The sequence below is a fragment of the Gopherus flavomarginatus genome, chromosome 9, assembly GCF_025201925.1.
Source record: "Gopherus flavomarginatus isolate rGopFla2 chromosome 9, rGopFla2.mat.asm, whole genome shotgun sequence".
Lineage (NCBI taxonomy): Eukaryota > Metazoa > Chordata > Testudines > Testudinidae > Gopherus > Gopherus flavomarginatus.
This window is the reverse complement of record NC_066625.1, coordinates 22,066,960-22,092,103: the sequence shown is the minus strand read 5'-3', so window position 1 is coordinate 22,092,103 and position 25,144 is coordinate 22,066,960. Positions and strand designations below refer to the sequence as shown.

The 25,144-nt window shown below is 42.6% G+C and overlaps 1 protein-coding gene across 8 annotated transcripts in view; it reads right to left on the bottom strand.

Annotated features, from left to right (window-relative positions):
* The window catches only part of MRTFB (myocardin related transcription factor B), a 435,216-nt gene that overhangs the window by 183,239 nt on the left and 226,833 nt on the right, over positions 1–25,144 (bottom strand). For 5 of the 8 annotated variants that reach the window (XM_050967690.1, XM_050967701.1, XM_050967695.1 and 2 more), the window contains exon 1: positions 12,110–12,291. The exons of 2 other annotated variants lie outside the window; for them this stretch is intronic. Coding sequence is in view for 1 of the 6 variants with exons in the window: in XM_050967699.1 (XP_050823656.1) it covers positions 12,110–12,134 (25 nt within the window). In the remaining 5 variants the exon portion in view is untranslated. Of the gene's footprint in view, positions 1–11,927; positions 12,041–12,109; positions 12,292–25,144 lie in introns of those variants that run through there. One more of the 8 variants, XM_050967694.1, reaches the window with a different exon arrangement.

Genomic DNA, 25,144 nt, shown 5'->3' with positions numbered 1-25,144 from the left:
ACATGCCGGATATAAAAGCTTTCACTGTATATTCAAAACAACAGGGTTTGCATTAGCTATTATCTCCCATGAAAGAAATCTTGGAGTGATTATGGATAGTTCTCTGAGAACATCTGCTCAATGTCTAGTGGTAGTCAAAAAAGCTAACAAAATGTTAGGAACTGTTAAGAAAAGGATTGATAAGAAGACAGAATAGCTATAGGTAATTTAAGCGTTCTTTGTATGCTTACCATGACTAACATCGGTGCAGGTAATTACCTATGGTTGATTTAACTTACTCTACAAAACTTAACTGATTTACAAGAGACTGGAAAATCAAATTAAGAGAGAAGTATTTAAGTTTGGGAATAAATGACTCAGGATAACATTTTTGATAGAATTTCAATTCACACCTGTAATCTCTTATTGAGAGGTTTATAAAATGGTTACAAAGAAACAAAATGTACTGAGAAAACAAGTTTTGTTCAATACTGTTGATACAATATCAGGAACATTCACAAATACGACTAAATTTATTAAGAAAATGACATCATGTTAGGCTTTAAAAGTAGACTTTTATAAAAACAATAAGAGTTTGGAAGTGGAACAAAAATTTTCATAGGAATATGAGTTTCTTATACAAGTTTACTAAATCTTAGTTTCATTATCTATTTTAAGCATAGAAAATTGGGATCTATTAGCTTAATGAAAATAAAAACCAGAAACCTCCAGTTATGCAGATTTCCACAACTTGGAAACCAGAAAGAACAATCTTGAATCATGCCTTTCAAGTACCAAGAAAGACCCTGTAGAACAGTGGTGATCAACCAGGGATACGTGTACCCCTGGGGGTACGCAGAGGTCTTTTGGGGGTACATGAACTCATTTAGATATTTGCCTAGTTTTACAAAAGGTTACATAGAAAGCACTAGTGAAGTCATCACAAACTAAAATTTCATACAATGATTTGTTTATACTACTCTATATACATCTCTACCTCAATATAATGCTGTCCTTGGGAGCCAAAAAATCTTATCGCATTATAGGTGAAACCGTGTTATATTGAACTTGCTTTGATCCACCGGAGCACCGCCCGCCCGGAGCACTGGTTTACCGCATTATATCCAAATTTGTGTTATATCGGGTGGCGTTATATTGAGGTAGCAGTGTGCTATACACTGAAATGTAAGTACAATATATATACATGCCAACTGATTAATAATAATATGGTAAAAATGAGAAAGTAAGCAATTTTTCAGTAATAGTGTGCAGTGACACTTTTGTATTTTTATGTCTGATTTTATAACAAGTCATTTTTAAGTGAGGTGAAACTTGGGGGTATGCAAGACAAATCAGACTCCTGAAAGGGGTTCAGTAGGCTGGAAAGGTTGAGAGCCACTGCTGTAGAACACAAAATCTGGCATTTTGCTTCCCTCAACTCATGCATACTCAAACACTGCCCTACTAAATGCCATAACTTCCCATTGTTTCCAGTCTTATACTGTTCCACACCCAACCAGGATCACACGGTGGTCTTAAGCAAGATTTTACTAACTTGTTTACATACTAATGTTTTTGTTTACCTTTTGTCTGGTTTTATTGTTGTTTTTTTTGGGCAAAACTGAACATTAAAACAAACAAAACTTAATCTTTCATCCCTAGAGATATGCTCCATGCACCAGGAGACTTCTGCAGTTGATTAAATACATTTTAACATTTTAAATACAAATGGTGTGTTGACTTTCCCTTTGATGCTGGTGTGACAAAGTGGTGGGGTTTCTTGGTTTTTTTTCTTGGTTTTTTCAATGGTTTGAATGCAGAGGAGGTGGGACACAGTTTCCCTGGGTGTTACTGGTTTAACGTGGGGATGGGAGAGGGAGTTTGTTGTTACAGAGGACCAGCGACGGAACTTGGGACCCCAGTCAATGGCTTGGAGAATGGATACCCAAGCAACTGGTGACCTGGTGACTGGGAGGCCCAGCTCGGGAGTCACAGCAGGTTCTGGCCAGTGGCAGGACAACGGGCTGCGAAGAGAGGACCCCGGTGACCTGACCAGCCAGTTCCAGCCAGAGGGGTACAAAGGACGGCTGAGAGGAGAGGAGGCCCAGGCGACCCTGTTTAACTGGATAGAAGACAATGGACAGAGGCAGGGCTTGGGGGAGGTGATATCAGATGCCCAGCTGGAAAACAAGGGGCTCGAGACTAGAGAGAGAGTGCAGGCAGAGACCACCTGGAGGCAGGGGAGATTTAGATGTACTGTGCTGAGGGAGGCCAGGCCTGAGGGCCCTCAGAGTTTCCAACGCTGTGTTCAGACACTCAATAAATCCTCCTGTTTTACACTGGCTGAGAGTCACTCCAGTCTAGAGAACAGCAGGGTTGCATTATTCCCTCTGGGAGTGGAGGTCCCAGGGGTCCAGAGTGAGGGGGCCCACAGCAAGAGACAGGCATGCTAAGGCTCAGAGAGGTGCGGTTCAGGAGGTGGAGGGGCTTACCCCCAGGAGAGAGTGGACCTCTGAGAAGGGCTGTTGCACTGAAGGGGGTTCCCCCCAGGGACCACAGGCCAAGAGTGGGCAGAACCTGTGAGTCCATGACAGCTGGCTATTGGGAATATTCAATGCACTTTGTTACAGCTGAGGACATTCAGCAAATACAACATTCAAAACATAGACCTTTAAATCTAGAACTTCAGTTTAATCAAGGAGTTTCTTTGGTTGGCAAATGTCATCTCCAGACACAGTTCAGTGATTAAGTACAATCTTGGTTCATATGCATGCCAGATAAATTTGCATAAATGCAGAACATTATACTGTAAAACGGTTTAACACTACACTTCAACATTTCCCAAAAAATCTTATCTTTATCTTGCCACCATGGCCTACATCTGTGCTCATCTCCATTATCTGATTGTGTCATTATATAATGCCTGCCATCTGTAACTTTCATTCCATGCATCTGAAGAAGTGAGGTTTTTTTACCCATGAAAGCTTATGACCAAATAAATCTGTTAGTCTTTAAGGTGCCATCAGACTACTACTTGTTTTTGTGGATACAGACTAACACAGCTACCCCCTGATACTTGACTGTCTGATCCTGTTCCCTATACTCTACCAATGATTCTCTTTTTTCCCCATATTCAAAGTAGTTCTGCGGGTCTTTTTGCCATGTACACCTGAAACACGCTTGTGGTCAACAGTGACAAAGCTCCATTTCTCTCTTTATTCAAATAACTAATGGAAAAAATCCAATAATTTCTCTTTTATTTTCTGTAACAGTTCAACACCTGAAGCATGGAATTAAGAAATTCATGACATTTTTAACTGCATTTTTTTTCCAAGTTCTTTTGCTTTGCTAAGTAGCTCAAGTCCCTTGTTTTCCCAAGATTTGTTAAACTAGTGTTTTGTCAATGACACAATTTCATGCAATGAAACCAGTAATCCACAAGGAAGAAAAGATATCTGGTCTTGCGCAGAAGGGATTTTCCTGTCCCCCCCAAAACTCTCCCCTCCCTGAGTGGCCTTGAAGGACTTCACCAATTCCCTGGTGAACACAGATCCAAACCCCTTGGATCTTAAAACAAGGAGAAATCAATTAGGTTCTTAAAAAGAAAGCTTTTAATTAAAGAAGAAAGGTAAAAATCATCTCTGTAAAATCAGGATGGAAAATACTTTACAGGGTAATCAAATTCGTATAGCCCAGAGGAACACCCTCTAGCCTTAGGCTCAAAGTTACAGCAAGCAGAGGTAAAATCCTCTCAGCAAAAGGACATTTACAGGTTGAGAAAACAAAATTAAGACTAATCCGTCTCGCCTGGCTATTACTTACAATTTTGAAACATGAGAGACTGATTCAGAAAGATTTGGAGAGCCTGGATGGACGTCTGGTCCCTCTTATTCCCAAGAGCGAACAACACCCAAAACAAAGAGCACAAACAAAGACTTCCCTCCACCAAGATTTGAAAGTATCTTGTCCCCTTATTGGTCCTCTGGTCAGGTGTCAGCCAGGTTCACGGAGCTTCTTAACCCTTTACAGATAAAAGAGGCATTAACCCTTAACTGTCTGTTTATGACAACTTCTATAGCACTTTTCATCTGATGACATCAAAACACTTTACTAACATTAGATGTGCTGAAACTTGCTTGTGTGGATTAGATAAGTATTACACTAGTTTTAAAGAGTAAACCAACTACACAGAGATTTAACCAACATGCCAAAGTTTCCACAGCAAAGCACTGATTGAATTCTGAACAAACTCAAGAGTCCTGAGTCACAATCCTGTGCACTAACAGGCAACATTCCCTCTTAACAGAAAGCAAATGTAAGTTACCTAGGACACAGCAATACGTAGTAAAAAGACAAATTTTTGAATAAGCACTGCCAAATTTTATTTTTAATTAAAATTATTTTAAAGTGTAGTTTTGGTTTTTGAGATCTACTGGAAACATATATGTTGAAGGATGATCACTAATATGAAATGGTATCAGGCTAAGAAAAAGCACTTGACGTAAATTAAAGTATATAGGTTTCATAAGTACAAAAGGGATAAAATATAAAATATCATCCAAAAATCCTCCACAATTATTTCAAGATGCATACATATGTAAATGTAGATATACAGATTAATAGATTAAAAGGCCAGAATGAACCAACGTAATCATCTAGTCTGACCTCTTGGGTAACACAGGCCACAGGTTTCCCTGACTTAGCTCCTGTCTGAACCAGAGCACACAGAATCATAGAGTTGGAAGGGACCTCAGGAGGTCATCTAGTCCAACCCCCTGCTCAAAGCAGGACCAATCCCCAGACAGATTTTTACCCCAGTTCTCTAAATGGCCCCCTCAAGGAGGGAACATACAACCTTGGGTTTAGCAGACCAATGCTCAAACCACTGAGCTATCCTTCCCCCCATCTTTTAGACAAACATCCAATCTTGATTTAAAAATAGCCAGTGATAGGGAATCTACAATATTGCTAGGTAAATTGTTCCAATTGTCCTGTTTAAAATGTGCATATTATTTTTAATCTGAATTTGTCCAGCTTCAGCTTTCAGCCATTTAATGTTACATACATTTGTCTATTAGACGAAAAGGCCTCTATCATCAAAATTTCTAATTCCCCAGGTAGGTACACCTCTACCACAATATAATGTGGTCCTCGGGAGCCAAAAAATCTTTCTGCGTTATAGATGAAATTGCATTATATTGGGTAGGAAAGACTCCTTGTCCCCTGACTGCCCCCCTAAGACCCTCTGCCCCTTATCCAACTCCTTGGCCCCAGCCTGGCACCCTTAACACATCGCTCAGAGCAGCGTGTCTGAGCTGTCCCTTGAGAGGTGCAGGGCTCGGGACAAATCAGCCTCCTCACTAGTCTCCTCATCATCCACTCAACACTCCTGCCCGCCCGGCCGCCGCTTGCCTCCTCACCCCACCTACCCACCCACCTGCCTGCCACTCGCCTCCCTGCTAGTCTCCTCACCACTTGTCCGATGCACTTCCCTGCATCCGCCTGCCCACCACTCTTCTGCTCGCTGTCTTCCTGCCCACCCCCTCACCCCCTTCCTGTCTGCTGCTCACCTCCCCATTCGCCTCCTCACCCCACTTGCCCACCCGCCTCCTGCCCACCTCTCACCCTTAACACACTGCTCAGAGCGCTGCCTTACTGTATTATATCCGAATTCATGCTACATCTGGTTGCGTTATATCAGGGTAGAAGTGTACTTACAGACTGATTAAAGAACAACAAACAAATCAAATATTGACAACTGGTGAAAGAACCCCCAACCTACTTTAAAAATGGCTGTTATACAATCTTAAAAAATATTGCTTTAGAGAAACATATAAAACTCTACCAAAAAACAACATAAACATATTGATAACAAATCTTTAAAGGGATACCGTCAACTGGGAATCTAGTCAATTTCACAATGTGATTTAAAAATAGTTTCAGACAGTATACCTGCCACAGTCCCCCTAACAATATTTTGTGGTTTAACAAGCCCACTTCATAATTTTAAAAATTTCTCTCCCCCTCCATGCTATATTAAAAATTCAAGCAAACAAAACATGGAAAACTAACTGTATACAGGAAACTGTTGAATGTGATTATATACAAAGTGCTGTCAAATGCAAAAAATAGTTTTCCCCCTTTACAATCTACTTCAGTTGTAGTAAACTCAAGTGTTACATGAAAAAATGGTACATAAAACGTTTTCAGACACTGGAAAATATTAAATTAATGAATATCCCGTTAAGTTCTACTTGACAGGAATTACACCTTAGAGCTGTTTTGAAGACTACATTGTACAATAAAGAAAACTAATGAGCTCTTAAACCTAAAATAGTTCTCTATGTTAAACAAAACACAGTACTTGACCTGCCTTAATACTAATATTTAAAATTGTGTCCCCCTTTTATATTCTCTATTTCAACACATTTACAATGGATTTGACATTAAAACTAAAAATTGAAGAGCACAATTCCACAAGAACTAATGTTTAAATTTATATATGTACTTAAAAAGCAAAACAAAAAAGCATTAGAAGTTACAAATCAAGACCCTGATCCTGCAAGCTGTTCTGAGCAAGTGGATTTGATTCAAGTTCTAGTATACTAGTTTTGTGATGTGAAAATATTTTATTGAATTACAAATTTATATAGTAAAACTCACTTCAGTGCATTCAAATCTGACTCTTTGGCACCTTGAATAACATGATTCACAATATAACACTAGGATCATTTGTCATTCCAGTTACATTTAACTAAGAGATCAAGCCCAGAGGTGCTTTCCCGTGCCCTTTTTCCATAGTAACAGTATAACATGCAAGATTTCAAGTCTGACCATGCTTTGAAATCTTTCTGAATTCAAATTCTCGATCATGCGCACAATCCCTGAGTTGGAATGTTTTTACACCTGAAACATTTAAATTCCACACTACTTACTTTTTTCTTTTGTAATCAAAACATATTTAGGGGGCTTGCAGATTCCCAGTATAAAGAATAAAGAAGTGTATAGAGAAAAAGCAGGGTGAGGGGAGAAGATTGGTGGTTGTGTTTTGGAACTTTTGCTATGACAACTGACATCTGGCACTTTGGCTGAGTTTTTGACACTGCTTTAAGAAGGGACAGATTTGGGTATTCAGCTTTAAATATTTTCTTTTTAGCTATCTGCCCATACCTATGAAAAGCATCTGCAGTTGCCTAGATTTGGGAGGCTTATGGAACCAGTTCAATCTAGTAAGAACAATACAATTCTCACAGTAGAAATTTCTCAGAAGCTGGCATTTAAAAGGAAGAATGTTGATGTTTGTGCTCTGGCACTTCTGTTATGACAAAGAGTGAAATGTATGACTTAAAATATCATAATACACATGTACAAATATTAATAGGAATTGTGTAGCTAAATCCTCTGGTTAGCTTTGAAAAATCTCAATCATTATCTTTAGGGTTACAGGTGTTAAATGGTGTTTCACGTTTGTTTAAATATATGCAGATCTTGCTAATTACTATGTTTACCAACTTTGACTTTGACACTGTAATCAGGTCTGTGTGAAAGGTCCTAGATATAAAACTATAAGTAAGGCCCCATCAATTTCATAGCTATGAAAAATGCATCACAGACCTTGAAATCTAGTCTGCCCTGTAAAATCTGCCAAGGCAGGGACGGAGGTGACCCAGCCAGGGCTTCTACCATGCACCCAGGCTCCAGCTGCTAGTCCTGGCAGGGCTAGGGAGGGATGGGATTTCCTTTTCTCCTGCAAAGGCCACTCCCGGGGCCAGGTCAGACCCATCTCTTAGAACCTTCCCCAGCTGCAGGAAGCTCTGCAACCCCACCTCACTTCCTGCCCCATTGCTCCCCAGCCCTGGAGGAGGGGGGGAGGAGAAGACACTGAACAGAGAACGGCTGTGGAGCTTCTACAAAGGTTCTGGCACCCTTGCCCCCAGCTCTGCCTTCCCCAGCTCCAGTCCCAGTGCTTGGGGCTAAAGGGGCCTTGTGCTGTCTGGGGGAGGAGGGACCACACCACCCCTCTGACCACAGGGACCCACCCAAAAAGTGGTGACCCCTCCCATACCATGCAACCCTCACTTCTGCACTGCTCGCTACTCTCCAGCTGCTCAACTCTGAAGGCAGTGCCACTAACAGCAGCAACACAGAAGTACAGTGGCAATATCATGAACATCCTCCCCGCTCAGGATAGCCTGGCAACACCCCCGCACACCCTCTTTTGGGTTGGGATCCCCATGGCTATAACACAGTGAAATTTCAGATGTAAATATCTGAAACCGTGAAACTGATTATTTTTAAAAGCCTATGACTGCAATTGACCAAAATGGACCATGAACTGAGTAGGACCCTCACTATAAGATCATGCAGTTATTCTGGTTAGTAATGGATGAGTCTTGACGGTAATGTACATTTTAAAAAAATGTTTGTGAAAGTTAAAGTTTTTAATTAATTATTATTATTGTCCCTACAACTGAAAGGAGGGATAGATGTCTGAAGGTAGAAGAAGGCAATGAAGCCGGAAATATGTGGGCTTCAGTCATTAGAAAAAGGAGCCAGAAAAGGGGGATGAGAACAGAGGTGATATATTAAAACATAACCTCTGGAGTACAGTTTCCTCTTCTCTGCACCCAAACATTTATTTAATTTAAATTAGTTTTCAAAATAAAAATATACTCCCTTTCCAAATGCTACACTATAATGGTTTGTTACCATTCCACTGCACAAGAATCCACTCTTGATTTGCTGGACTGTTTTGCAAAATAAGATATTTGCTTTACTGAATGCTTAATTCAAATAAATCCTAAACATGGATTACAAATTAGAGATGGAAAAAACCCTATACTTTTATAATCTCTAAACCACTATAGGATTGCTCCTTCAAGATTATTTTCTAGTGTTCTGTCCAATCTAATTTTAAATAGCTAATTTCTTTAACTTTCCTCAGACATAGCCCAATTCTGAAAGGTAGAGCACTTCCTGCAAGGTACTAGGCATCCTCAATTCCCACATAGTTTGTTGTAAGCTGGTGTGAGAAAAACCTGCATTGACAGTACTAAGTTCTGAACATAAGCTATATCACGTACACACGTTATTTAGCAGTAACCAAGTATGTGGGATCAAGCGACTTCAAAACAGAACTAGACTGAACAACAAACATTAAAACAGAACTTCATGAAGTGCCAAATGTTGCTGCTGAAGAGGTCATCAAAATAACAGTTTTATTAATTCAAAAGTTGGGCATTTTTCCATCTGAAGAGGAAACCTATGGAACGTTAAGGAAGAGCCACAGCTTCCCTTACATATAAACATAAATGAAAATAGATATTGTACTCATAGTACTGAGTAATATATTTTAACATGACTGGTTGGTATTTGTCTAAATACTTTATACATACTAATGAGAGCTGAGCAAATAATTTGTGATAATTTCAAAGTGTTTTTACTGTTTATGAAATGTCCAAGATAGTGATGAAATGTCCAAGATAGTCCAAGATCCAAATGCATAGTGATTGTCTCATATTTCCTTCATTATTCAACAAATTATTCTTTGGACTTTGTTTACTGTATAGCTTGCTGTTTAAGATGCATTGCTAGTTGTGACTAGTCACAACAGTCACAGATGCCTAATCCCAGACATACTACAGAGTGCTACAAAAGGATTTCTCAAAATTAGGTGACTGGGCAACAAAATGGCAGATGAAATTCAATGTTGATAAATGCAAAGTAATGCACAGTGGAAAATATAATCCCAACTATATGTATAAAAGGATGAGGTCTAAATTAGCTGATACCACCCTAGAAAGATCCTGGAGTCATTGAGGATAGTTCTCTGAACACATCCACTCAATGTGCAGCGGCAGTCAAAAAAGCAAAACAGAATGTTGGGAATCATTAAGAAAGGGATAGATAAGACAGAAAATATCGTATTGCCTCTATATAAATCCATGGTACACCCACATCTTGAATACTGCGTGCAGATATGATCGCCCCACCTCAAAAAAGATATATTGGAATTGGAAAAGGTTCAGAAAAGGGCAACAAAAATTATTAGAGGTAAGGAAACGCTGCCATATGGGACTTTTCAGCTTGGGAAAAAGATGACTAAGGGGGTATATGATAGAGGTCTATAAAATCATGACTGGTGTGGAGAAAGTAAATAAGGAAGTGTCATATACGCCTTCTCATAACACAAGAATGAGGGGATCACCAAAGGAAATTAATAGTTAGCGGGATTAAAACAAACAAAAATAAGTTTTTCTTCACACAACACACAGTCAACCTGTGGAACTCTTTGCCAGAGAATGTTGTGAATGCCAAAACTAACAGGGCTCAAAAAAGAACTAGATAAATTCATGGAGGATAGGTCCATCAATGGCTATTAGCTTGGGTGGGCAGCGATGATGTCCCTACCCTCTGTTTGCCAGAAGATGGGAACAGGCGACAAGGAACGGATCACTTGATTACCTGTTCTGTTCATTCCCTCTGGGGCACCTGACATTGGCCACTGTCGGAAGACAGGATACTGGACTAGATGGACCTTTGGTCTGATCCAGTAAGGCCATTTTTATGTTCTTATAATATTATTTATTTTCAATGTTTGGACGAGTAATTTGTATAGCCAGGTTTCTCAAGCACATGAAAGAAAATTAATCAAAATTGAATATAAAAGTTGCACAAACATGGAAAAGGAAAAGGTAACAAATGTATGTGTAGACATTTTTTGTAACAATTATTTATTCTTCCTTCTATGCAGAAAATCCCAAAATCTTTCACCAATTTCAAGATGCTTTACACCCTACATACATATGTGCTGCAAATCCATTTTCTATTTTACATGCAATGCTGATTAACCAAATCCCATCTCAAAACAAACCAGAAATAATTATTTCAAAAAGCCCTGTGAACAGGTAGTTATTATTAACCTTTTCATAAGTAAGTAAATGTAGAGGAAGTTATGTGACTTGGTCATCAGGACTAGATCTCCTGACTCCAAATCCCACGCTTTAAACAAGATAAATGTCTCTCTTCCATTCATACATTTTAAGGCTAAATGGGATCAATATGATGACCTAGTCTAATTTCTTGTGTAACAAAGATCATACTTTTCATCCAATGATTCCTGAATCTAGTTCAACAACTTGTGATAAAACTAGAACATAAAGGGCTTTTCTACATGAGGAAATTTCCAGGCACAACTTTTTAGTGATATCACTATACAGCTAATGCACTATGCAAACTCATTTATTCAGAGTAAGAGTGCCACATCTGAAGGCCACATAAACTAAAGCAGAAAAAAACACTTATTCCAGACGGCATGGAGAGGAGGGGGGAGGGAAAGTGTTATATTTGTGTAACTATAGCACTATAGTCACACATGTGTAATTATGCCACTTAATTTCCCTGTGTAGACAGGCCCTGTTTATCTGACAGAAACAAGGAACACTTTACAGACTCCCAAAAATGATTCTTTTGTTCAAAATCTAAGCCAAAGGCACCTCACGGCCCCAGCTCACCCGGCGCTGGTCAGCTTCCCAAAGGCCCAGCACCTCCAGCCCAGAACACAGTGAAATGAGTTCTATTTTCAGAGGGTTTGCTGCTGTTACACAAGAAACAGGCTCATTTTCGCACCACCATCCTGACCCTTGTCCATGGCTGGGGTGCACAGCTTGCTGCCCCCCACATGCTAGGGTGACCAGATGTCCCCATTTTATAGGGACAGTCCTGATTTTTGTTTTTTTTCTTATATAGACTCCTATTGCCCTGCACCCAATTTTTCACATTTGCTGTCTGGTCACCCTACCACAGGCCTTTGTAGGGTCGCATGACCTCCCCCTAGACTGGTTGGAGACTGCAGCAGCTTCAGTAGGGGCCCGGCAGCTCCCTCGCTGCCACTCACAGCCCTCTGCCTCGGCTAGTCCCAACCCTAGAGACACATTGCAGAGCTTTACCCTGACCCTTGGGCGGAGCACACCGCCCAGCGACCGATATCATCTCTTAGTAAGCGACTGGGGAGGGGAATAAATAATCCCCCCGCCCTCAGCTACCGCACAGCCGGTCACGTGATATATCCTCCCCCGCGGACCCCACATGGAAGCACCCAGTAGCAGCCGCCCGTCCGCCCCTCACTCACCCTCTCTCGCCGCCGCGGCGGACATGTCCTGTCGCGAGCTTTGCGGCCGAGACCTCTCGTTCGGATGCGGGTTGCGTGCCCAGACCGTTGGCCTCCGGGGGGGGGGGGGGAGGGGGGTGAGTGTGCGCGCGCGCTCCGGGCGCCTCGCACATGCAGGGAGCGGAGGAGAGGGAAGGGCAGGCTTCTCCATCCGGGTCCTGCTTTTCACTCTTGCCTTGCCCCGCCCAGTCTCCTCAGGCGGCAGCCTGCAGCTTGCTGCAGAGAGGGGGCAGGTTGGGAGCTGCGTCTCCTACTCACTGCAGCTTTCCGCCGCCCCTCACACTTGGCTACTAGTCGCCTCAGAGGTGCAGAGGGGCCCGATTGTTCTTTTGTACTCGCCGCCGCTTCCGGAGCGAGGGTGTGTCAGACAGGGCATGGCCTTTCCATCTCCCTGCTACCGTGGGTGCAGGGGACAGCAGGGCTGCTGGGGGGTTCCACAGGGTTGGGTGAGACTGGGATGAGGAATGCACGAGGGCTTAGACAAAACAGAGCAGTCCCCACCCTATTTTCCTTCCACTGTTGGGTTTATACTAATCTGAAATTCAGCCTGAAAGGCCATGAATGTTGGAACTGGGAGTGCTAGTGCACCTTCTGACATGAAGTGCTCTCCATCATTAGCAAGTTTGTAGTTTGGTTCAAAGGCTTTCAGCATCCCCACTCTATAAATTGTTCCAGCACCTCTGTGAAAGGTGGCATATCATTCTGAATTTAGACTATACTACATGCATACACGTCTCTTAATCCTTAGCCACACATCTGGACCAACAACTGGAGACTAGAACCAAATTAAACAATGCACAAAATACACACGGGCCTAATGTTCCTGTGCATAAGCGCACAGATCATAATGGGGGTGAGAGGAGAGTCAAAAAGAAATGTTCACAAAACCCCAGGAAATACAAATGATGATTTCTACTCTGCTCTCACAAAAGGTTAGGGTGACCAGATGTCCTGATTTTTGTAGGGACAGTCCCAATATTTGGGGCTTTTTCTTACATAGGCTATTACCCCCACCCCACCCCGATTTTTCATACTTGCTGTCTGGTCACCCTACAAAAATGTCAATGCACAGCGGAGACTGGTGAATTAAAAGACTGCAGCGGTGTATGCGTAATGGAAGAAACACCTACATTTGGATGATATTCAGGCTGCAAGTTTGAGTATTTCAAAATGCAAATACACCTCTACATCGCTATAACGCTGTCCTTGGGAGCCAAAAAAATCTTACCACGTTATAGTTGAAACTGTGTTATATTGAACTTGCTTTGATCCACCAAGTGCGCAGCCCCGTCCGGAGCACTGCTTTACCACATTATATCCAAATTTGTGTTATATCGGGTGGAGTTATATTGAGGTAGTGGTGTATAATGGTTTTCATTGCATGTGCAGAGACCGATTCTGCTTCCACCCTAGTGAAAATTGAGTATTCGAACTGAAATAAATGTTCAACTAAGGTAAAACCAATGCTGTTCTGCGTTGCACAATCTGCATCATAGATATATAAAAATCTTACCTCTTGAGTTCCAACTATTTTTCTGCAAAACCACAAATTAAAAACCTAGTTGCAGCTCTATTAAATTGCACCCTGTAGCATTTATTTGTACTATGGTAGCACCTAGAAGCCCCCAGTCATGGACCTGGAGCCAACTGTGCTAAGCAATGCTTAAAAAACAAACTGGTCCCTGCCCTACAGAGCTTATGATAGAATTGTTTGATGCCATAGTACCATAAAATATGTACATGCATGAAAGAAAGCAAACTTTTAATCATTTACATTTTGGTTTTAGAGTTAAAAAATAAAGTGGGTGAAGTTAATTTTTTTGTATCAAACAATAGAGAGATTTTTATTTCAAGTGCCCTTTTCATGGGAATGTGGCCTTAAATGTAGACTGAAGTGTGTAAGGACAAAATCATAAAACAAATTGAGAAACTCAGGATTATTGATTCACCAAGGCTGGTTAATTTTACAAATTACTCTAATATAAACCAAGGATTTGGCATGACAAGAGAAATGCATTTTATTGAGCAACATGGAAGGTTGTCAGTACTTCATGAGATTTTATTCAAAATTGATTTGGATCCTATGCTTCCCTCTATTACATGGGCCAGAAAGGAAAGAGAGAGAAATTAGGAAACAAAGTGCCTCCTAGTCCTGCAGAAGGTGAGGCAACAAAGACAGCATGGTATGCTCCCCACTTCGCTTAGCTACTTCCAAGCTACAGGATGTCCCTTCTGTGATTTCTCTAGCATAGCTACAATGGGATGCCATAACATTGGCATACCAAGGCAGGTTCCCAGAAGTTAGTGGATCCACAGAGCAATGTTTAGACCCACAGGGTTGCAAAAAGTTTTCCCTAAGGGTCTTCTGGCTCTGCAGATTTAATGAGATATATCCCGTAAACATCGCCTCTAAGGGGACATTAAAAGGAAACTAAGGATAGCCTTACATAGTATCCTGGATACTCTGTCCCCATTACCTACCATGTAGGTGCAGGAGGCAGCCCTTTAGTTGCATGGAACTGACAAAACAAGAGCGTTGAAATACATTATTTTATAATTCTGATGCTAGAATAGAGGCTACCACAATTAAAAAACAATTGACAGTATTTTAGGCTTATTTTAAGTGTGTAATCATCCAGGGAACTCCAAACTATTCAGAAAAGAGAGCAGGCATAATTTAGTGAAAACCTTTAACAAATTTTTGGGCAGCCTATATGCAGAATTGATAGGTTCTGTCAAATCACAGCGATGGCCACTACTTGAACTTGGGGAGTAATAAGAGTTAAACCCTTCTTTGGACCCTTCCTGAAAACATGAATGTCCTAACCTCTTACACTTTCTAATGCCTAGCTCTAATATCAAGCATTTGAACTAGTGGTATCTGGAGTATGAGGACATGCATATTCTCTCTTTCTCTAAAGATGACTAAATCCTCTGTGATGTTCTCTCAGATAAAATAAATGCATAAAATCAAGTCTGCTGGAATAAAACTCTGGTCTTAGGAGCTCCAGTAATTAGACAAAAATCCACATTAATGAATTCTAAAATGCACAAAAAGCCTATAAAGTAATAGGAAAAAAATATGATTTGTCATTCCTTAGCTTCCAGCCACAAGCATTTGAATGTTAACAGTACTGAAGATGAAAAGTCACATGGAAATGCCAAAGAAATCAAGTTATGGCATTTCCTTTTCTGAAAACTCATTGAATAATCAGGGTATTTGCTTTATTAATATTATCTCATCTTGAATTTCATAGCCATTCTGTACTGACTAGAGAGTAAAAGAGGGAGAAGGACCAATGATGTCTGTTTTCCTAAGAATAGGAAGGAGGGCAAAGCACCTAAATTAAGATATCTGCCAAATATCCTTATATATTTACAAGCATTAAGATAACTTGTCATGGTAAGCTCTAATGGCTGGATTTGCATTTACTTTACCAGGGAAAGATCGCATGGACAAAATTCAGATTCAGAACCTATTCAGATGTTATTTCCAATTTAGGTAAGTCAGGTAACCACAGAAGTTTCAAGGAAAGAGAGACAACTACAAGGAAAAATAAAAAATATTTTCAAGAAATGGCAATGTTTTATATTCGTTGTTCAAAATCAAAAATCTGAACAACAGTTTATGATCATCTACACAATAATTGCAGAAATATGGAAGAGTGTCTCTGATATTGACTTTATATGAGACATGAGGCACCAAGTAAAAGAGACTATAAAAATAATCTATGGATGACCAACTTAAATTAGAGTCAGTAATCTTCCTACAGAATCTAATAAGATCTAGGTTAAAGTTTATATTATATCTAGTAATTTGTGTACTAGGGCATGATATTTAATCTCTCCTTTAAGATACAGTATAGTTGTCAAGTATCAGAGGGGTAGCCGTGTTTATCTGGATCTGTAAAAGCAGCAAAGAATCCTGTGGCACCTTATAGACTAACAGACGTTTTGGAGCATGAGCTTTCGTGGGTGAATACCCACTTCCTCAGATGCATGTAGTGGAAATTTCCAGGGGCATGTATATATATGCTAGCAAGCAAGCTAGAGATAACGATGTATATTTGTGACACTTTGTACCTCAAAGAAGCACCCTGGAACTCCCATATTCACCATGATGATATAATGATGATATGTTTTGTCCCAAATATATCTTGTGAGGTATCATTTTAAAAGTCTTGACCTGTTGAACATTAATATCATGTTTGATTGTATGTGCTGTAAACATTATATGTGAGGTTTTGGAGTATTGCTCTACATGTTACTGAAAAAGGTTCTGAAGCTGGGAACACCCACAGCCAGCCTTTCACGTACAACAGTGGAATAGCCAAACAGGAGTCAAGGAAAGAATCCACTATTCCAGGAACTGTACACAATGGAGACTTCTCCAAGAGAACACAAAGACAATGGAACATTTGACCAATGGGGATTGAGTAGCCCATCTCACAGCAAAGACCTTTTCAGCAAGATGGAAGAAACTATAAAAAAGAGGAAGTAACATTATCACTTGGCTTCTCTCTCCCCTCAGCTCAACACCAGGAATAAACATTTGGAGGACAGAGACTTTGAATGGGGGAGGGTGGTCCCAGGCCAGAAAAGAGTTCCAGCCTGTATATTCAGGATATGTGACCTGTTTGTGCCATCTATTAAATCTGCTTTATTCAAATCCTGTTTAGTTTGTAGAACTCAAACTGCAAATTTATTTTGTTTCTTAAGTAACCAACTCTGATTTCTATGCCTGCTACTTATAATCACTTAAAATCTATCTTTCTGTAGCTAATAAATCTGTTTTATATTTTACCTAAACCAGGGTGTTTTGGTTGAAATCTCAACTCATTTTACAAAGGGTAGTCTGTGTCCTCTCTATATCAAGGGAGGGGTGGACTGGGTAATGAGGCTTCTATCCAGTGCAGGACAGCACAGTTCTGGGGTGCAAGGCTGGGGAACACAGGGAAATTGGCTGGAAACTCTATTGTTGGCTCATGAGTCGCTGAGAAAGCATTCATGCAACTCCGTTGGGTGTGTCCCTGCCTGTGGGTGTCTGTGTAAGTGCAGTACCTGCCAGACGTTTGTGGCTTGACGCAGCATTACAGAGTGAGAGGGATACCCCAGGTTGGTGAGACAGAGGGCTCAGCGGTCGCACAGTCTAGGTTGCATCCTGGGAACTCCTATCACTATAGTCTCCAGAGTATTTTAGAAAGCTGGAAGCAGAGAAACTTGCATTCCTGCAGAAAAGAGCATTTTTCGTCTAAATAAGCCAGTTTGGGGGTAGGGGTAGGGAATAATGCAATTCACTTGTGGGAGAGCCAGGAAAAAAAAGCATGCTGAAAAGATATTGCTTACTTTATCCATATGGAAAATAGCAAGAAGGCAGAATTATATATTCACGTGCCAGAATTGGGGTACATACTATTCCACTATATTTGCTCCTCTGTTAACTGTTATAGAGAAGGCAACAGCCTCTTCCCCTCCATAAAAGATCAAGCAGAAAACAGTCTCTTTTTGCAAAATGTCATGTTTACATGTGTGATGGGTTCGGTCACAGAGACCCCCTTGGGAGTGTCACCTGACATGCTGAGATTACCTCTGAGCTCATTTTCCCTGCCAGACTGGGACTCCAGAACCCTACTTTGTTGAGCCAGACATGGTAGCCTGCTGCAACAGACCACGTCTGGTCCATGCCCCCAAAGCTGCAGATTTTACCCAAAAACTGCTCAGCAGGTCACCTATCTCTAACATCCAGGCACTTCTTCCTAGTCTGGACCCAATCCTTTCCCCGGTACAGTCCTTGTTAGTTCCAACAGACATCTTAGGGGGAAATCAGGGGTGTTCTCATGACTGGAAGCCCCATTTGTTCTGTTCCACCCCCTGTTATGGCTTTGGCACAAGGCGGGAATCTTTTGTCTCTCTGGGTTCCCACCCTTCCTTCTAAATGGAAAAGTTCTAGATTTAATATGGATTCCAGTATCAGATGACATGATCACATGTCCTGTGAAACCCCAGCCTTCATTCTTCCTGGGTTGGCCTAAACATACACAGAAAGGTTTGTAAGTAAACAGAGCCATTTACAACCAATTGTCCTAGTCAATGGGAGCCATCAAGATTCTTTAAACCACCATTAATGGCCTACACTTTGCATAATTACAATAGGACCTCAGAATTATACTTCATATTTCTAGCATCAGATACAAGAATGTTACATACAAACAAATAGGTGAAATATATTCAGTAGATTATAACCTTTGTTATAATACCTTACAAGAGACCTTTTGCATAAAGCATATTCCAGTTACATCATATTCACAGTCATAAGCATATTTCCAAAAAACATATGGATTACAACGTCACAACATGGGGCTAACACATGGAATTGATTAATAAAGTTATATGACAATTTTAATAAGTTAACCAGATATAAATTACATTAGAACCTCAGTTATGAACTGACTGGTCAACCACACACTTCATTTGGAACTGGAAGTAGGCAATCAGGCAGCAGCAGAGACAAAACAGTTCTATTTACCCCATCTCAAAAGAAGACACATTAAAAATGGAAAAGGTACAGAGAAGGGCAACAAAGATGATTATAAAGTATGGAACATGTTCCATACGAGAAGAAATTAAAAAGACTGGGGCTGTTCAGTTTGGAAAAGATATTACTAAGGGGGAATATGATAGAGGTCTATAAAATCTTGAATAGTGTGGAGAAAGTGAATGGGGAAGTGTTATTTACCCCTTCACATTACACAAGAGCTAGGTGTCACCCAGTGAAATTAATAGGCAGCAGGTTTAAAACAAACGTGAGGAAGGACTTCTTCACACAACATACAGTCAGCCTGTGGAACTCATTGCCAGGAGATGTTGTGAAATCCAAAACCATAACTGAGTTCAAAAAAGAATTAGATAAGTTAATGGACGATAGGTCCATCAATGGCTATTAGCCAGGATGGTCAGGGAGGCACTCCAACATTCTGGGTGTTCCTATGCCTCTGACTGCCAGACGCTGGGACTGGACAACGGGGGACAGATCACTTGATGATTGCCCTGTTCTGTTCATTTGCTTTAAAGCATCTGGCATTGGCCACTGTTGGAAGCTAGGATATTTGTCTAGATTAGTGGTTTTCAAACTTTTTTTGGGGGGACCCAGTTGAAGAAAATTGTTGATTCCCACGACCCAACAGAGCTAGGGATGAGGGGTTTAGGAGGGGCTCAGGGCTGGGGCAGAGGGTTGGGGTACGCGGGTGAGGACTGTGGGGTGGGGCTGGGTATGGGGAGTTCAGGATGTGGGAGGGGGCTCTGGGCTGAAGCAGGGGGTTGGGTTGCGAGAGGGGGTCAGGGCTCTGGGCTGGGGGTGTAGGGTCTGGGGTGGGGCCAGGGATGAGGGGTTTGAGGTGTAGGTGGGCTCTGGGTTTGTGGGGGCTCAGGTCTGGGGGTTGGGGTGTCAGGGCTCTGGACTGGGTATTAGGGGTTTGGGATGTAGGAGGAGCTCTCGGTTTGGGGGGTGAGGGGTTGGGGTTGGGGGGTGAGGGCTGTGGGGTGGGTCCAGGAATGAGGGGTTCAGGGTGTGGGCCGGGGCTCTGGGCTGGGGATGTAGGCTCTAGGGTGGGGTGGGGAATGTGAGGCTTGGGGTGCAGGAGGGACTCTGGGTTGGGAGGGCTCAGGGCAGGGGCAGGGGGTTGGAGTGCGGTAAGGGGGTCAGAGGGCTGGGCTGGGGGTGCAGGCTCTGGGTTGGGGCCAGGGCTGAGGAGTTTGGGGTGCAGGAAGAGTTCCAGGTTTGGGGGGGCTCAGGGCTGGAGCAAGGGATTGAGGCATGGGGTGGGGGTGCAAACTTACCTCTGGTGGCTCCCGGTCAACAGCACAGCCAGGTGCAGAGGCAGGCTTCCCGCCTTCTCCTGGCACCACAGACTGTGCTGCGTCCCAGAAGTGGCCAGCAGAAGGTCCGGCTCCTAGGTGGAGGTGTGCAAGTGGCTCTGCGCAGCTCTTGCCCGCAGGCACCACCCCCCACTGCTCCCATTGGCTGGGAACCGACCAATGGAAGTGCTGAGCCAGTGATTGGGGTGGGGGCAGCGCGCAGAGCCATGTGGCCCCCCTGCCTAGAAGCAGGACCCGCTCTTGGACACTTCCCGGGCGCAGCGCAGTGTCAGAACAGGTAAGTAGTAGCCTGCCTTAGCTGGGTGTAACCGCCAACAAGACTTAACGTCCCGGTCGGCAGTGCTGACCAGAGCCGCTAGGGTCCCTGGGTGCTGAGCAAGGCGACCCAGTGCCTTACATGCCACGAGCCAGTACTGGGTCACAACCTGAACTTTGAAAAACACTGGTTTAGATGGACCATTGGTCTGACCCAGTATGGCCATTCTTATGTTCTTATGATATCTTAATTCTCATATTCTCCAAGGGGAAAAAAAGATGACTACCAAAGAAGTAGTGTCTCTAGAGAAGGGCAATAACCACACCATGTATTTAAACATCATTAACTAACTCGTCCACACTACACAGTTTTTTGACAAAAGTCAGGTTGTGTGGACAAAACAGTGGAGGTGTACACACTACAATACTCATTCTGCTGACAAAACTCTCCTGCTTTGCCGACAAGATAAAACCACCTCAATGAGGTGGCAAAGTTATATTAAAAAAGTGTCAGTATAGACACCATACTTAGTTATGTTGCTGTAAATGGCCTCCAGGAGGTGTCCCACAATGCCCATTCTGATCACTCTGGTCAACAGTTCGAACTCTGCTGCCTGCACCCAGGTACACAGGCACCCGCCCTTCCCCTTTTAAAGGCCCAGGAATTTTTGAAATTCCATTTCCTGTTTGCTTGGTGTGGACAGCTCACATTGCATCTTGCCATCTGACCATGGCAGCTCCACATGGCAAATGCTCTCTCTCTTGGAGTACACCTGAATTGTTGGATCCACTGGCACTGTGAGGAAGGGAGGCTGTGCAATCCCAGCTCCGTTCCAGCTGTAGGAACTTCAATGCTTATGGGCAGATTTCTCATGGCTTGTTGGATAAGGGCTATGAACAGGACAGGCAGCAGTGCCATGCAAAGAGGAAAGGAGATGAGGTAGGCGTACCAGAAGGCAAGGGAGGCAAACCATTGCTCTGATGTTGCACCAAAGACCTGCCACTCTATAAGGAGCTGGATGCCATCCTTTTCAGTGACCTCATCTCCAAGAGTCTCATGGATACTTCAGCGGGGCTGGAGGCAGCGGACCTAATCCGGAGGACGAAGTTGTGGACGAGGAGGTCGAGTTGGAGGATGATGTGGAGCCTACTGCAGGGTCGCCTGGTGGAGTGGTGAGTCAGGACCTCTTTTCCTCTCCAGAGGGGTCTAGCCAGTCTCAGCAGTCCATCTCTGGCATGCATGATGCAGGAGAAGAGAGCTCTGGTAAGTGATCTTTTTCAGTTGATGCAGCTGAGCTATATTAGGCAAAGCTGTCCTTGGCTCTGTATATTCTAGAAGTGGGTGAAGGGATAGAAATGTACAAAGCTAGCTATTTGAGTGTGCTCCACATTCCTCTGTGCAGCTAAGCAGTGCAGTGGAACAGTGTGTTAATGCATACTGAGATTTCACAGGAATCCTCCAGAGAGATGTCTAGAAAAAACTCACCAATCCTCTGCCAAAGGTTCCTTGACAGAGCTGCTTTGTTCCTTCCCACATTGTAAGAAACTTCCCCACACTTCTTATCAATCACTTGTGCAGAGACCAAAGTGGCGCACAGGCGAGCAGCATAGGGACCAGGCCTGAGTTGCATGCATGCAGGAGATGCACCCTTGCTTACCCTCAGGAGTGAGATATCAGCTTCAATGACCTCTGCCTGTGGAAAATGGTATCAGAATTTACTATATTGTCCCTAGTCACTTGCACTGATCCACTTAAAAAATCACCTAGACCCTTTGCCCCACCTTGAACACCCCACCTCTAGCTGGGCTGAACTCACTGTGTTTAGGGTGTTTGTCGAGATGCTTACTTGCCAAAGGACAATGAGAATGTGATTCATATTGTAAAAGAGATGTATTTTACTATAATGATTCAATGCAGTGTATGAACTAACAGTCATGCTTCTGTGTATTGTCGCTTGTGCTACTGCAGATGTGGCCTTCAGGGGAACCCCCTACACACCGGCAAAGTTCTTCAACCAGATAAGGAAGATACCAATGTGGAGCAAGGAGGACATGTTCCAAGAGGTGTTCCAATCCTCAAAGGCTGAAATAAGAGAACTGTAGGGAGTCGAAGGAAAAATTTAAAATAGAAAGGCAGGACAGAAAGGAGAGTGAGGAGCGCATTGTAAAAGGGCCATGAGCAGGTGATTAAAGTGATGGACAAGCAAACAGAGATATTGAAGTCCCTAATCATTCTCCAGGCATAACACAAGTGTGCTCCCCACCCCCTTGCAGCCAATACAGAATTGCTTTCCATGCCCTCCCGAAACTCCTCCCACACTTTCCTTGCAACTTCCAATAACGTCTCAGTACCTCATTCACTCCACACACACCCCTTGGACAGTTTCCAAAATGATAGCTGGACTTACACACAGCCATGAAAGCCTACACTGCCATGCAATGTTATTTCCCTTCCCACCAAGCTTTGTGTGTGTGTTGTTAATTGGTATTTAATAAAAACAAACTCTCTGAAAGATCACTAATCTTTATTTGATTCCTACACTTGGTAGCTGGTGCTGGTAGTAATATATAGTGGCAGTTTGATCATTTGCTGCCTACAAATTCCCATCAGGAACCATCACAATTTTAATGCAAGCTGACAAGTTAACAAAGCATGGCAGAATGCTATATAGAAAGACATATTACTGGTGCTCATTATCAAAATGTTGCCTCAAAGCCTCCCTGATTCAAAAAGCCCCCTGTTGTGCCTCTCTAATAGTCCTGGTATCAGGCTGCTCAAATTCAGCTGCCAGGCGATCTGCCTCCATGTTCCACCCTGGGGGAAACTTTTCAGCCTTAGCTTCACAAATATTATGGAGCACACAGCAGGTTGCTATGACCATGGGAATGTTTTCCTCATTTAGGTCTAACCTGCCATAAAGGCAGTGCCAGAGTGCTTTTAATCTGCCAAAGGCACATTCCACGGTCATTCTTAACCTCCTCAGCCTATTGTTGAAGTGCTCCTTGCTGCTGTCCAGGTTTCTCGTTTAAGGCTTCATGATCCATGGGAGTAACAGGTATGTTGGGTCTCTCAGGATCACTATGGGCACTTCAACATCCCCCAGTGGAATCTTCTGGTCCAGAAAGTAAGTCCCTGTTTACAGCTTTCTGTACAGGACAGTGTTCCTGAAGATGCGTGCATCATGCACCTTCCTGGACCACCCCACGTGGATGCCAGTGAAATGCTCACAGTGATTCACCAGCACCTGCAATACCATAGAGAAGTACCCCTTTATATTGATGTACTCCATCGCTAGATGGTCTGGAGCCAAAATTGGAATGTGTGTGCCATTTGTCGCCTCTCTGCAGATAGGGAATCCCATTGCTGCAAACCCATCTACTATTTCATGCACATTGCCAAGAGTCAGTCTCCTTTGAAGCAGGATGTGATTAATGGCCCTTCACACTTGTGTTAAAAATGCCTCAACGGTCAACGTCCTGACTCCAAACTGATTCGTGACCAACTGGTAGCAGTCTGGAGTCTCCAGCTTCTGCACAGCGATCACCACACACTTCTCCACTGAGAGGGCAGCTCTCACTTTGGTGTCCTTGTGCCACAGTGCTGAGGCAAGCTCTGCTCACAGTTCCAGGAAGGTAGCTTTCCACATCTGAAAGTTCTGCAGCCACTGCTTGTCATTCCAGACCTAATGATGCAATCCCACCAGTCAGTGCTTGTTTTCTGAGCCCAAAAGCAATGGTTCACCATGTTCAGCTGCTCTGTGAATGCCAAAAGTAATCTGATGTTGTTTTATTTCCATGTCACGTAGCAGGTCAGGCAACTCTGATTTCAATTCAGTCAGGAAGCTCATGATATACTGTATGACCATCTGCGATGTGTTCATAACAGTGACCACAACAGTAGAGAGCAGTATGGGACCCATCCTTTCAGACAGAGATAGCAGGAGCACAGTAAACAGAGGCCATTGAAAAATGCTGCGAAATGCAGTCAGAAGCCCATGGAATGCTGGGATGAAAAGAACTGCATCATGGGATGTTGAGTTTGCACCCATGATGCACCGCAATCCAGTCTGTCTTTCCGCAACTCATAGCTGCAGAAGATGGCGAGTAGCACAGTGGGATAGCTACCCACAGTGCATTGCTCTCACTCTCGATGCTAGAGCACCAATTGTGGACGTGTTCTGCCGACAGAATGAGTGTAGTGTGAACACGCAGAAGCGATATAATTATACCTGTTTTTGATCATAGGCTTAAGTTGGGTTGACAAAACTCTGTAGTGTAGTACAAAGTGGATACATAAGAGCTCATCTTATTAAACACTTGGAGCTCTACCCTTCTGAAAGCGGGAAACAAAAAAAGGGAAAAAAGCTGGTTAACAGTATTAATTAACACAATTAATGCTAGTGCATAGTTTAACAAAAGCAGAGTGATACCAGCCAACATAACCAGCCAAGAAGTGAAACTGAGAGTACATTTAAAGATGCAAATAACTATTCAAAAACAGTTAGTCCCACAAACTCATTCCACGGAAACTGTCCAACCCAACACAATAGTGGTAATCTCCTAGGCACCACCTTTCCTGTCTTGGGCATGAATATATACAATACTTCTTTACTTTAATTTCCCTGTATCAAGGAAAAAAATCAATTTGCTTCCAAGAATAATAATTAAGTCTGTATGTCCTTACTTACAATAGAAGTAAGAAAATTGAGCTGAAGTAGAAAGATTGCTAGTGATACGATAATATTGTTTCCAAAGAATATGGACCTGCCTCTGCCTCTCACTTACAAATTAGCAGCACTGTTAATAACTGTTACAAGGAAAAGGAGGTTCAACTATGTGAAGGGTCAAGTTTTTTTCAATCCTATA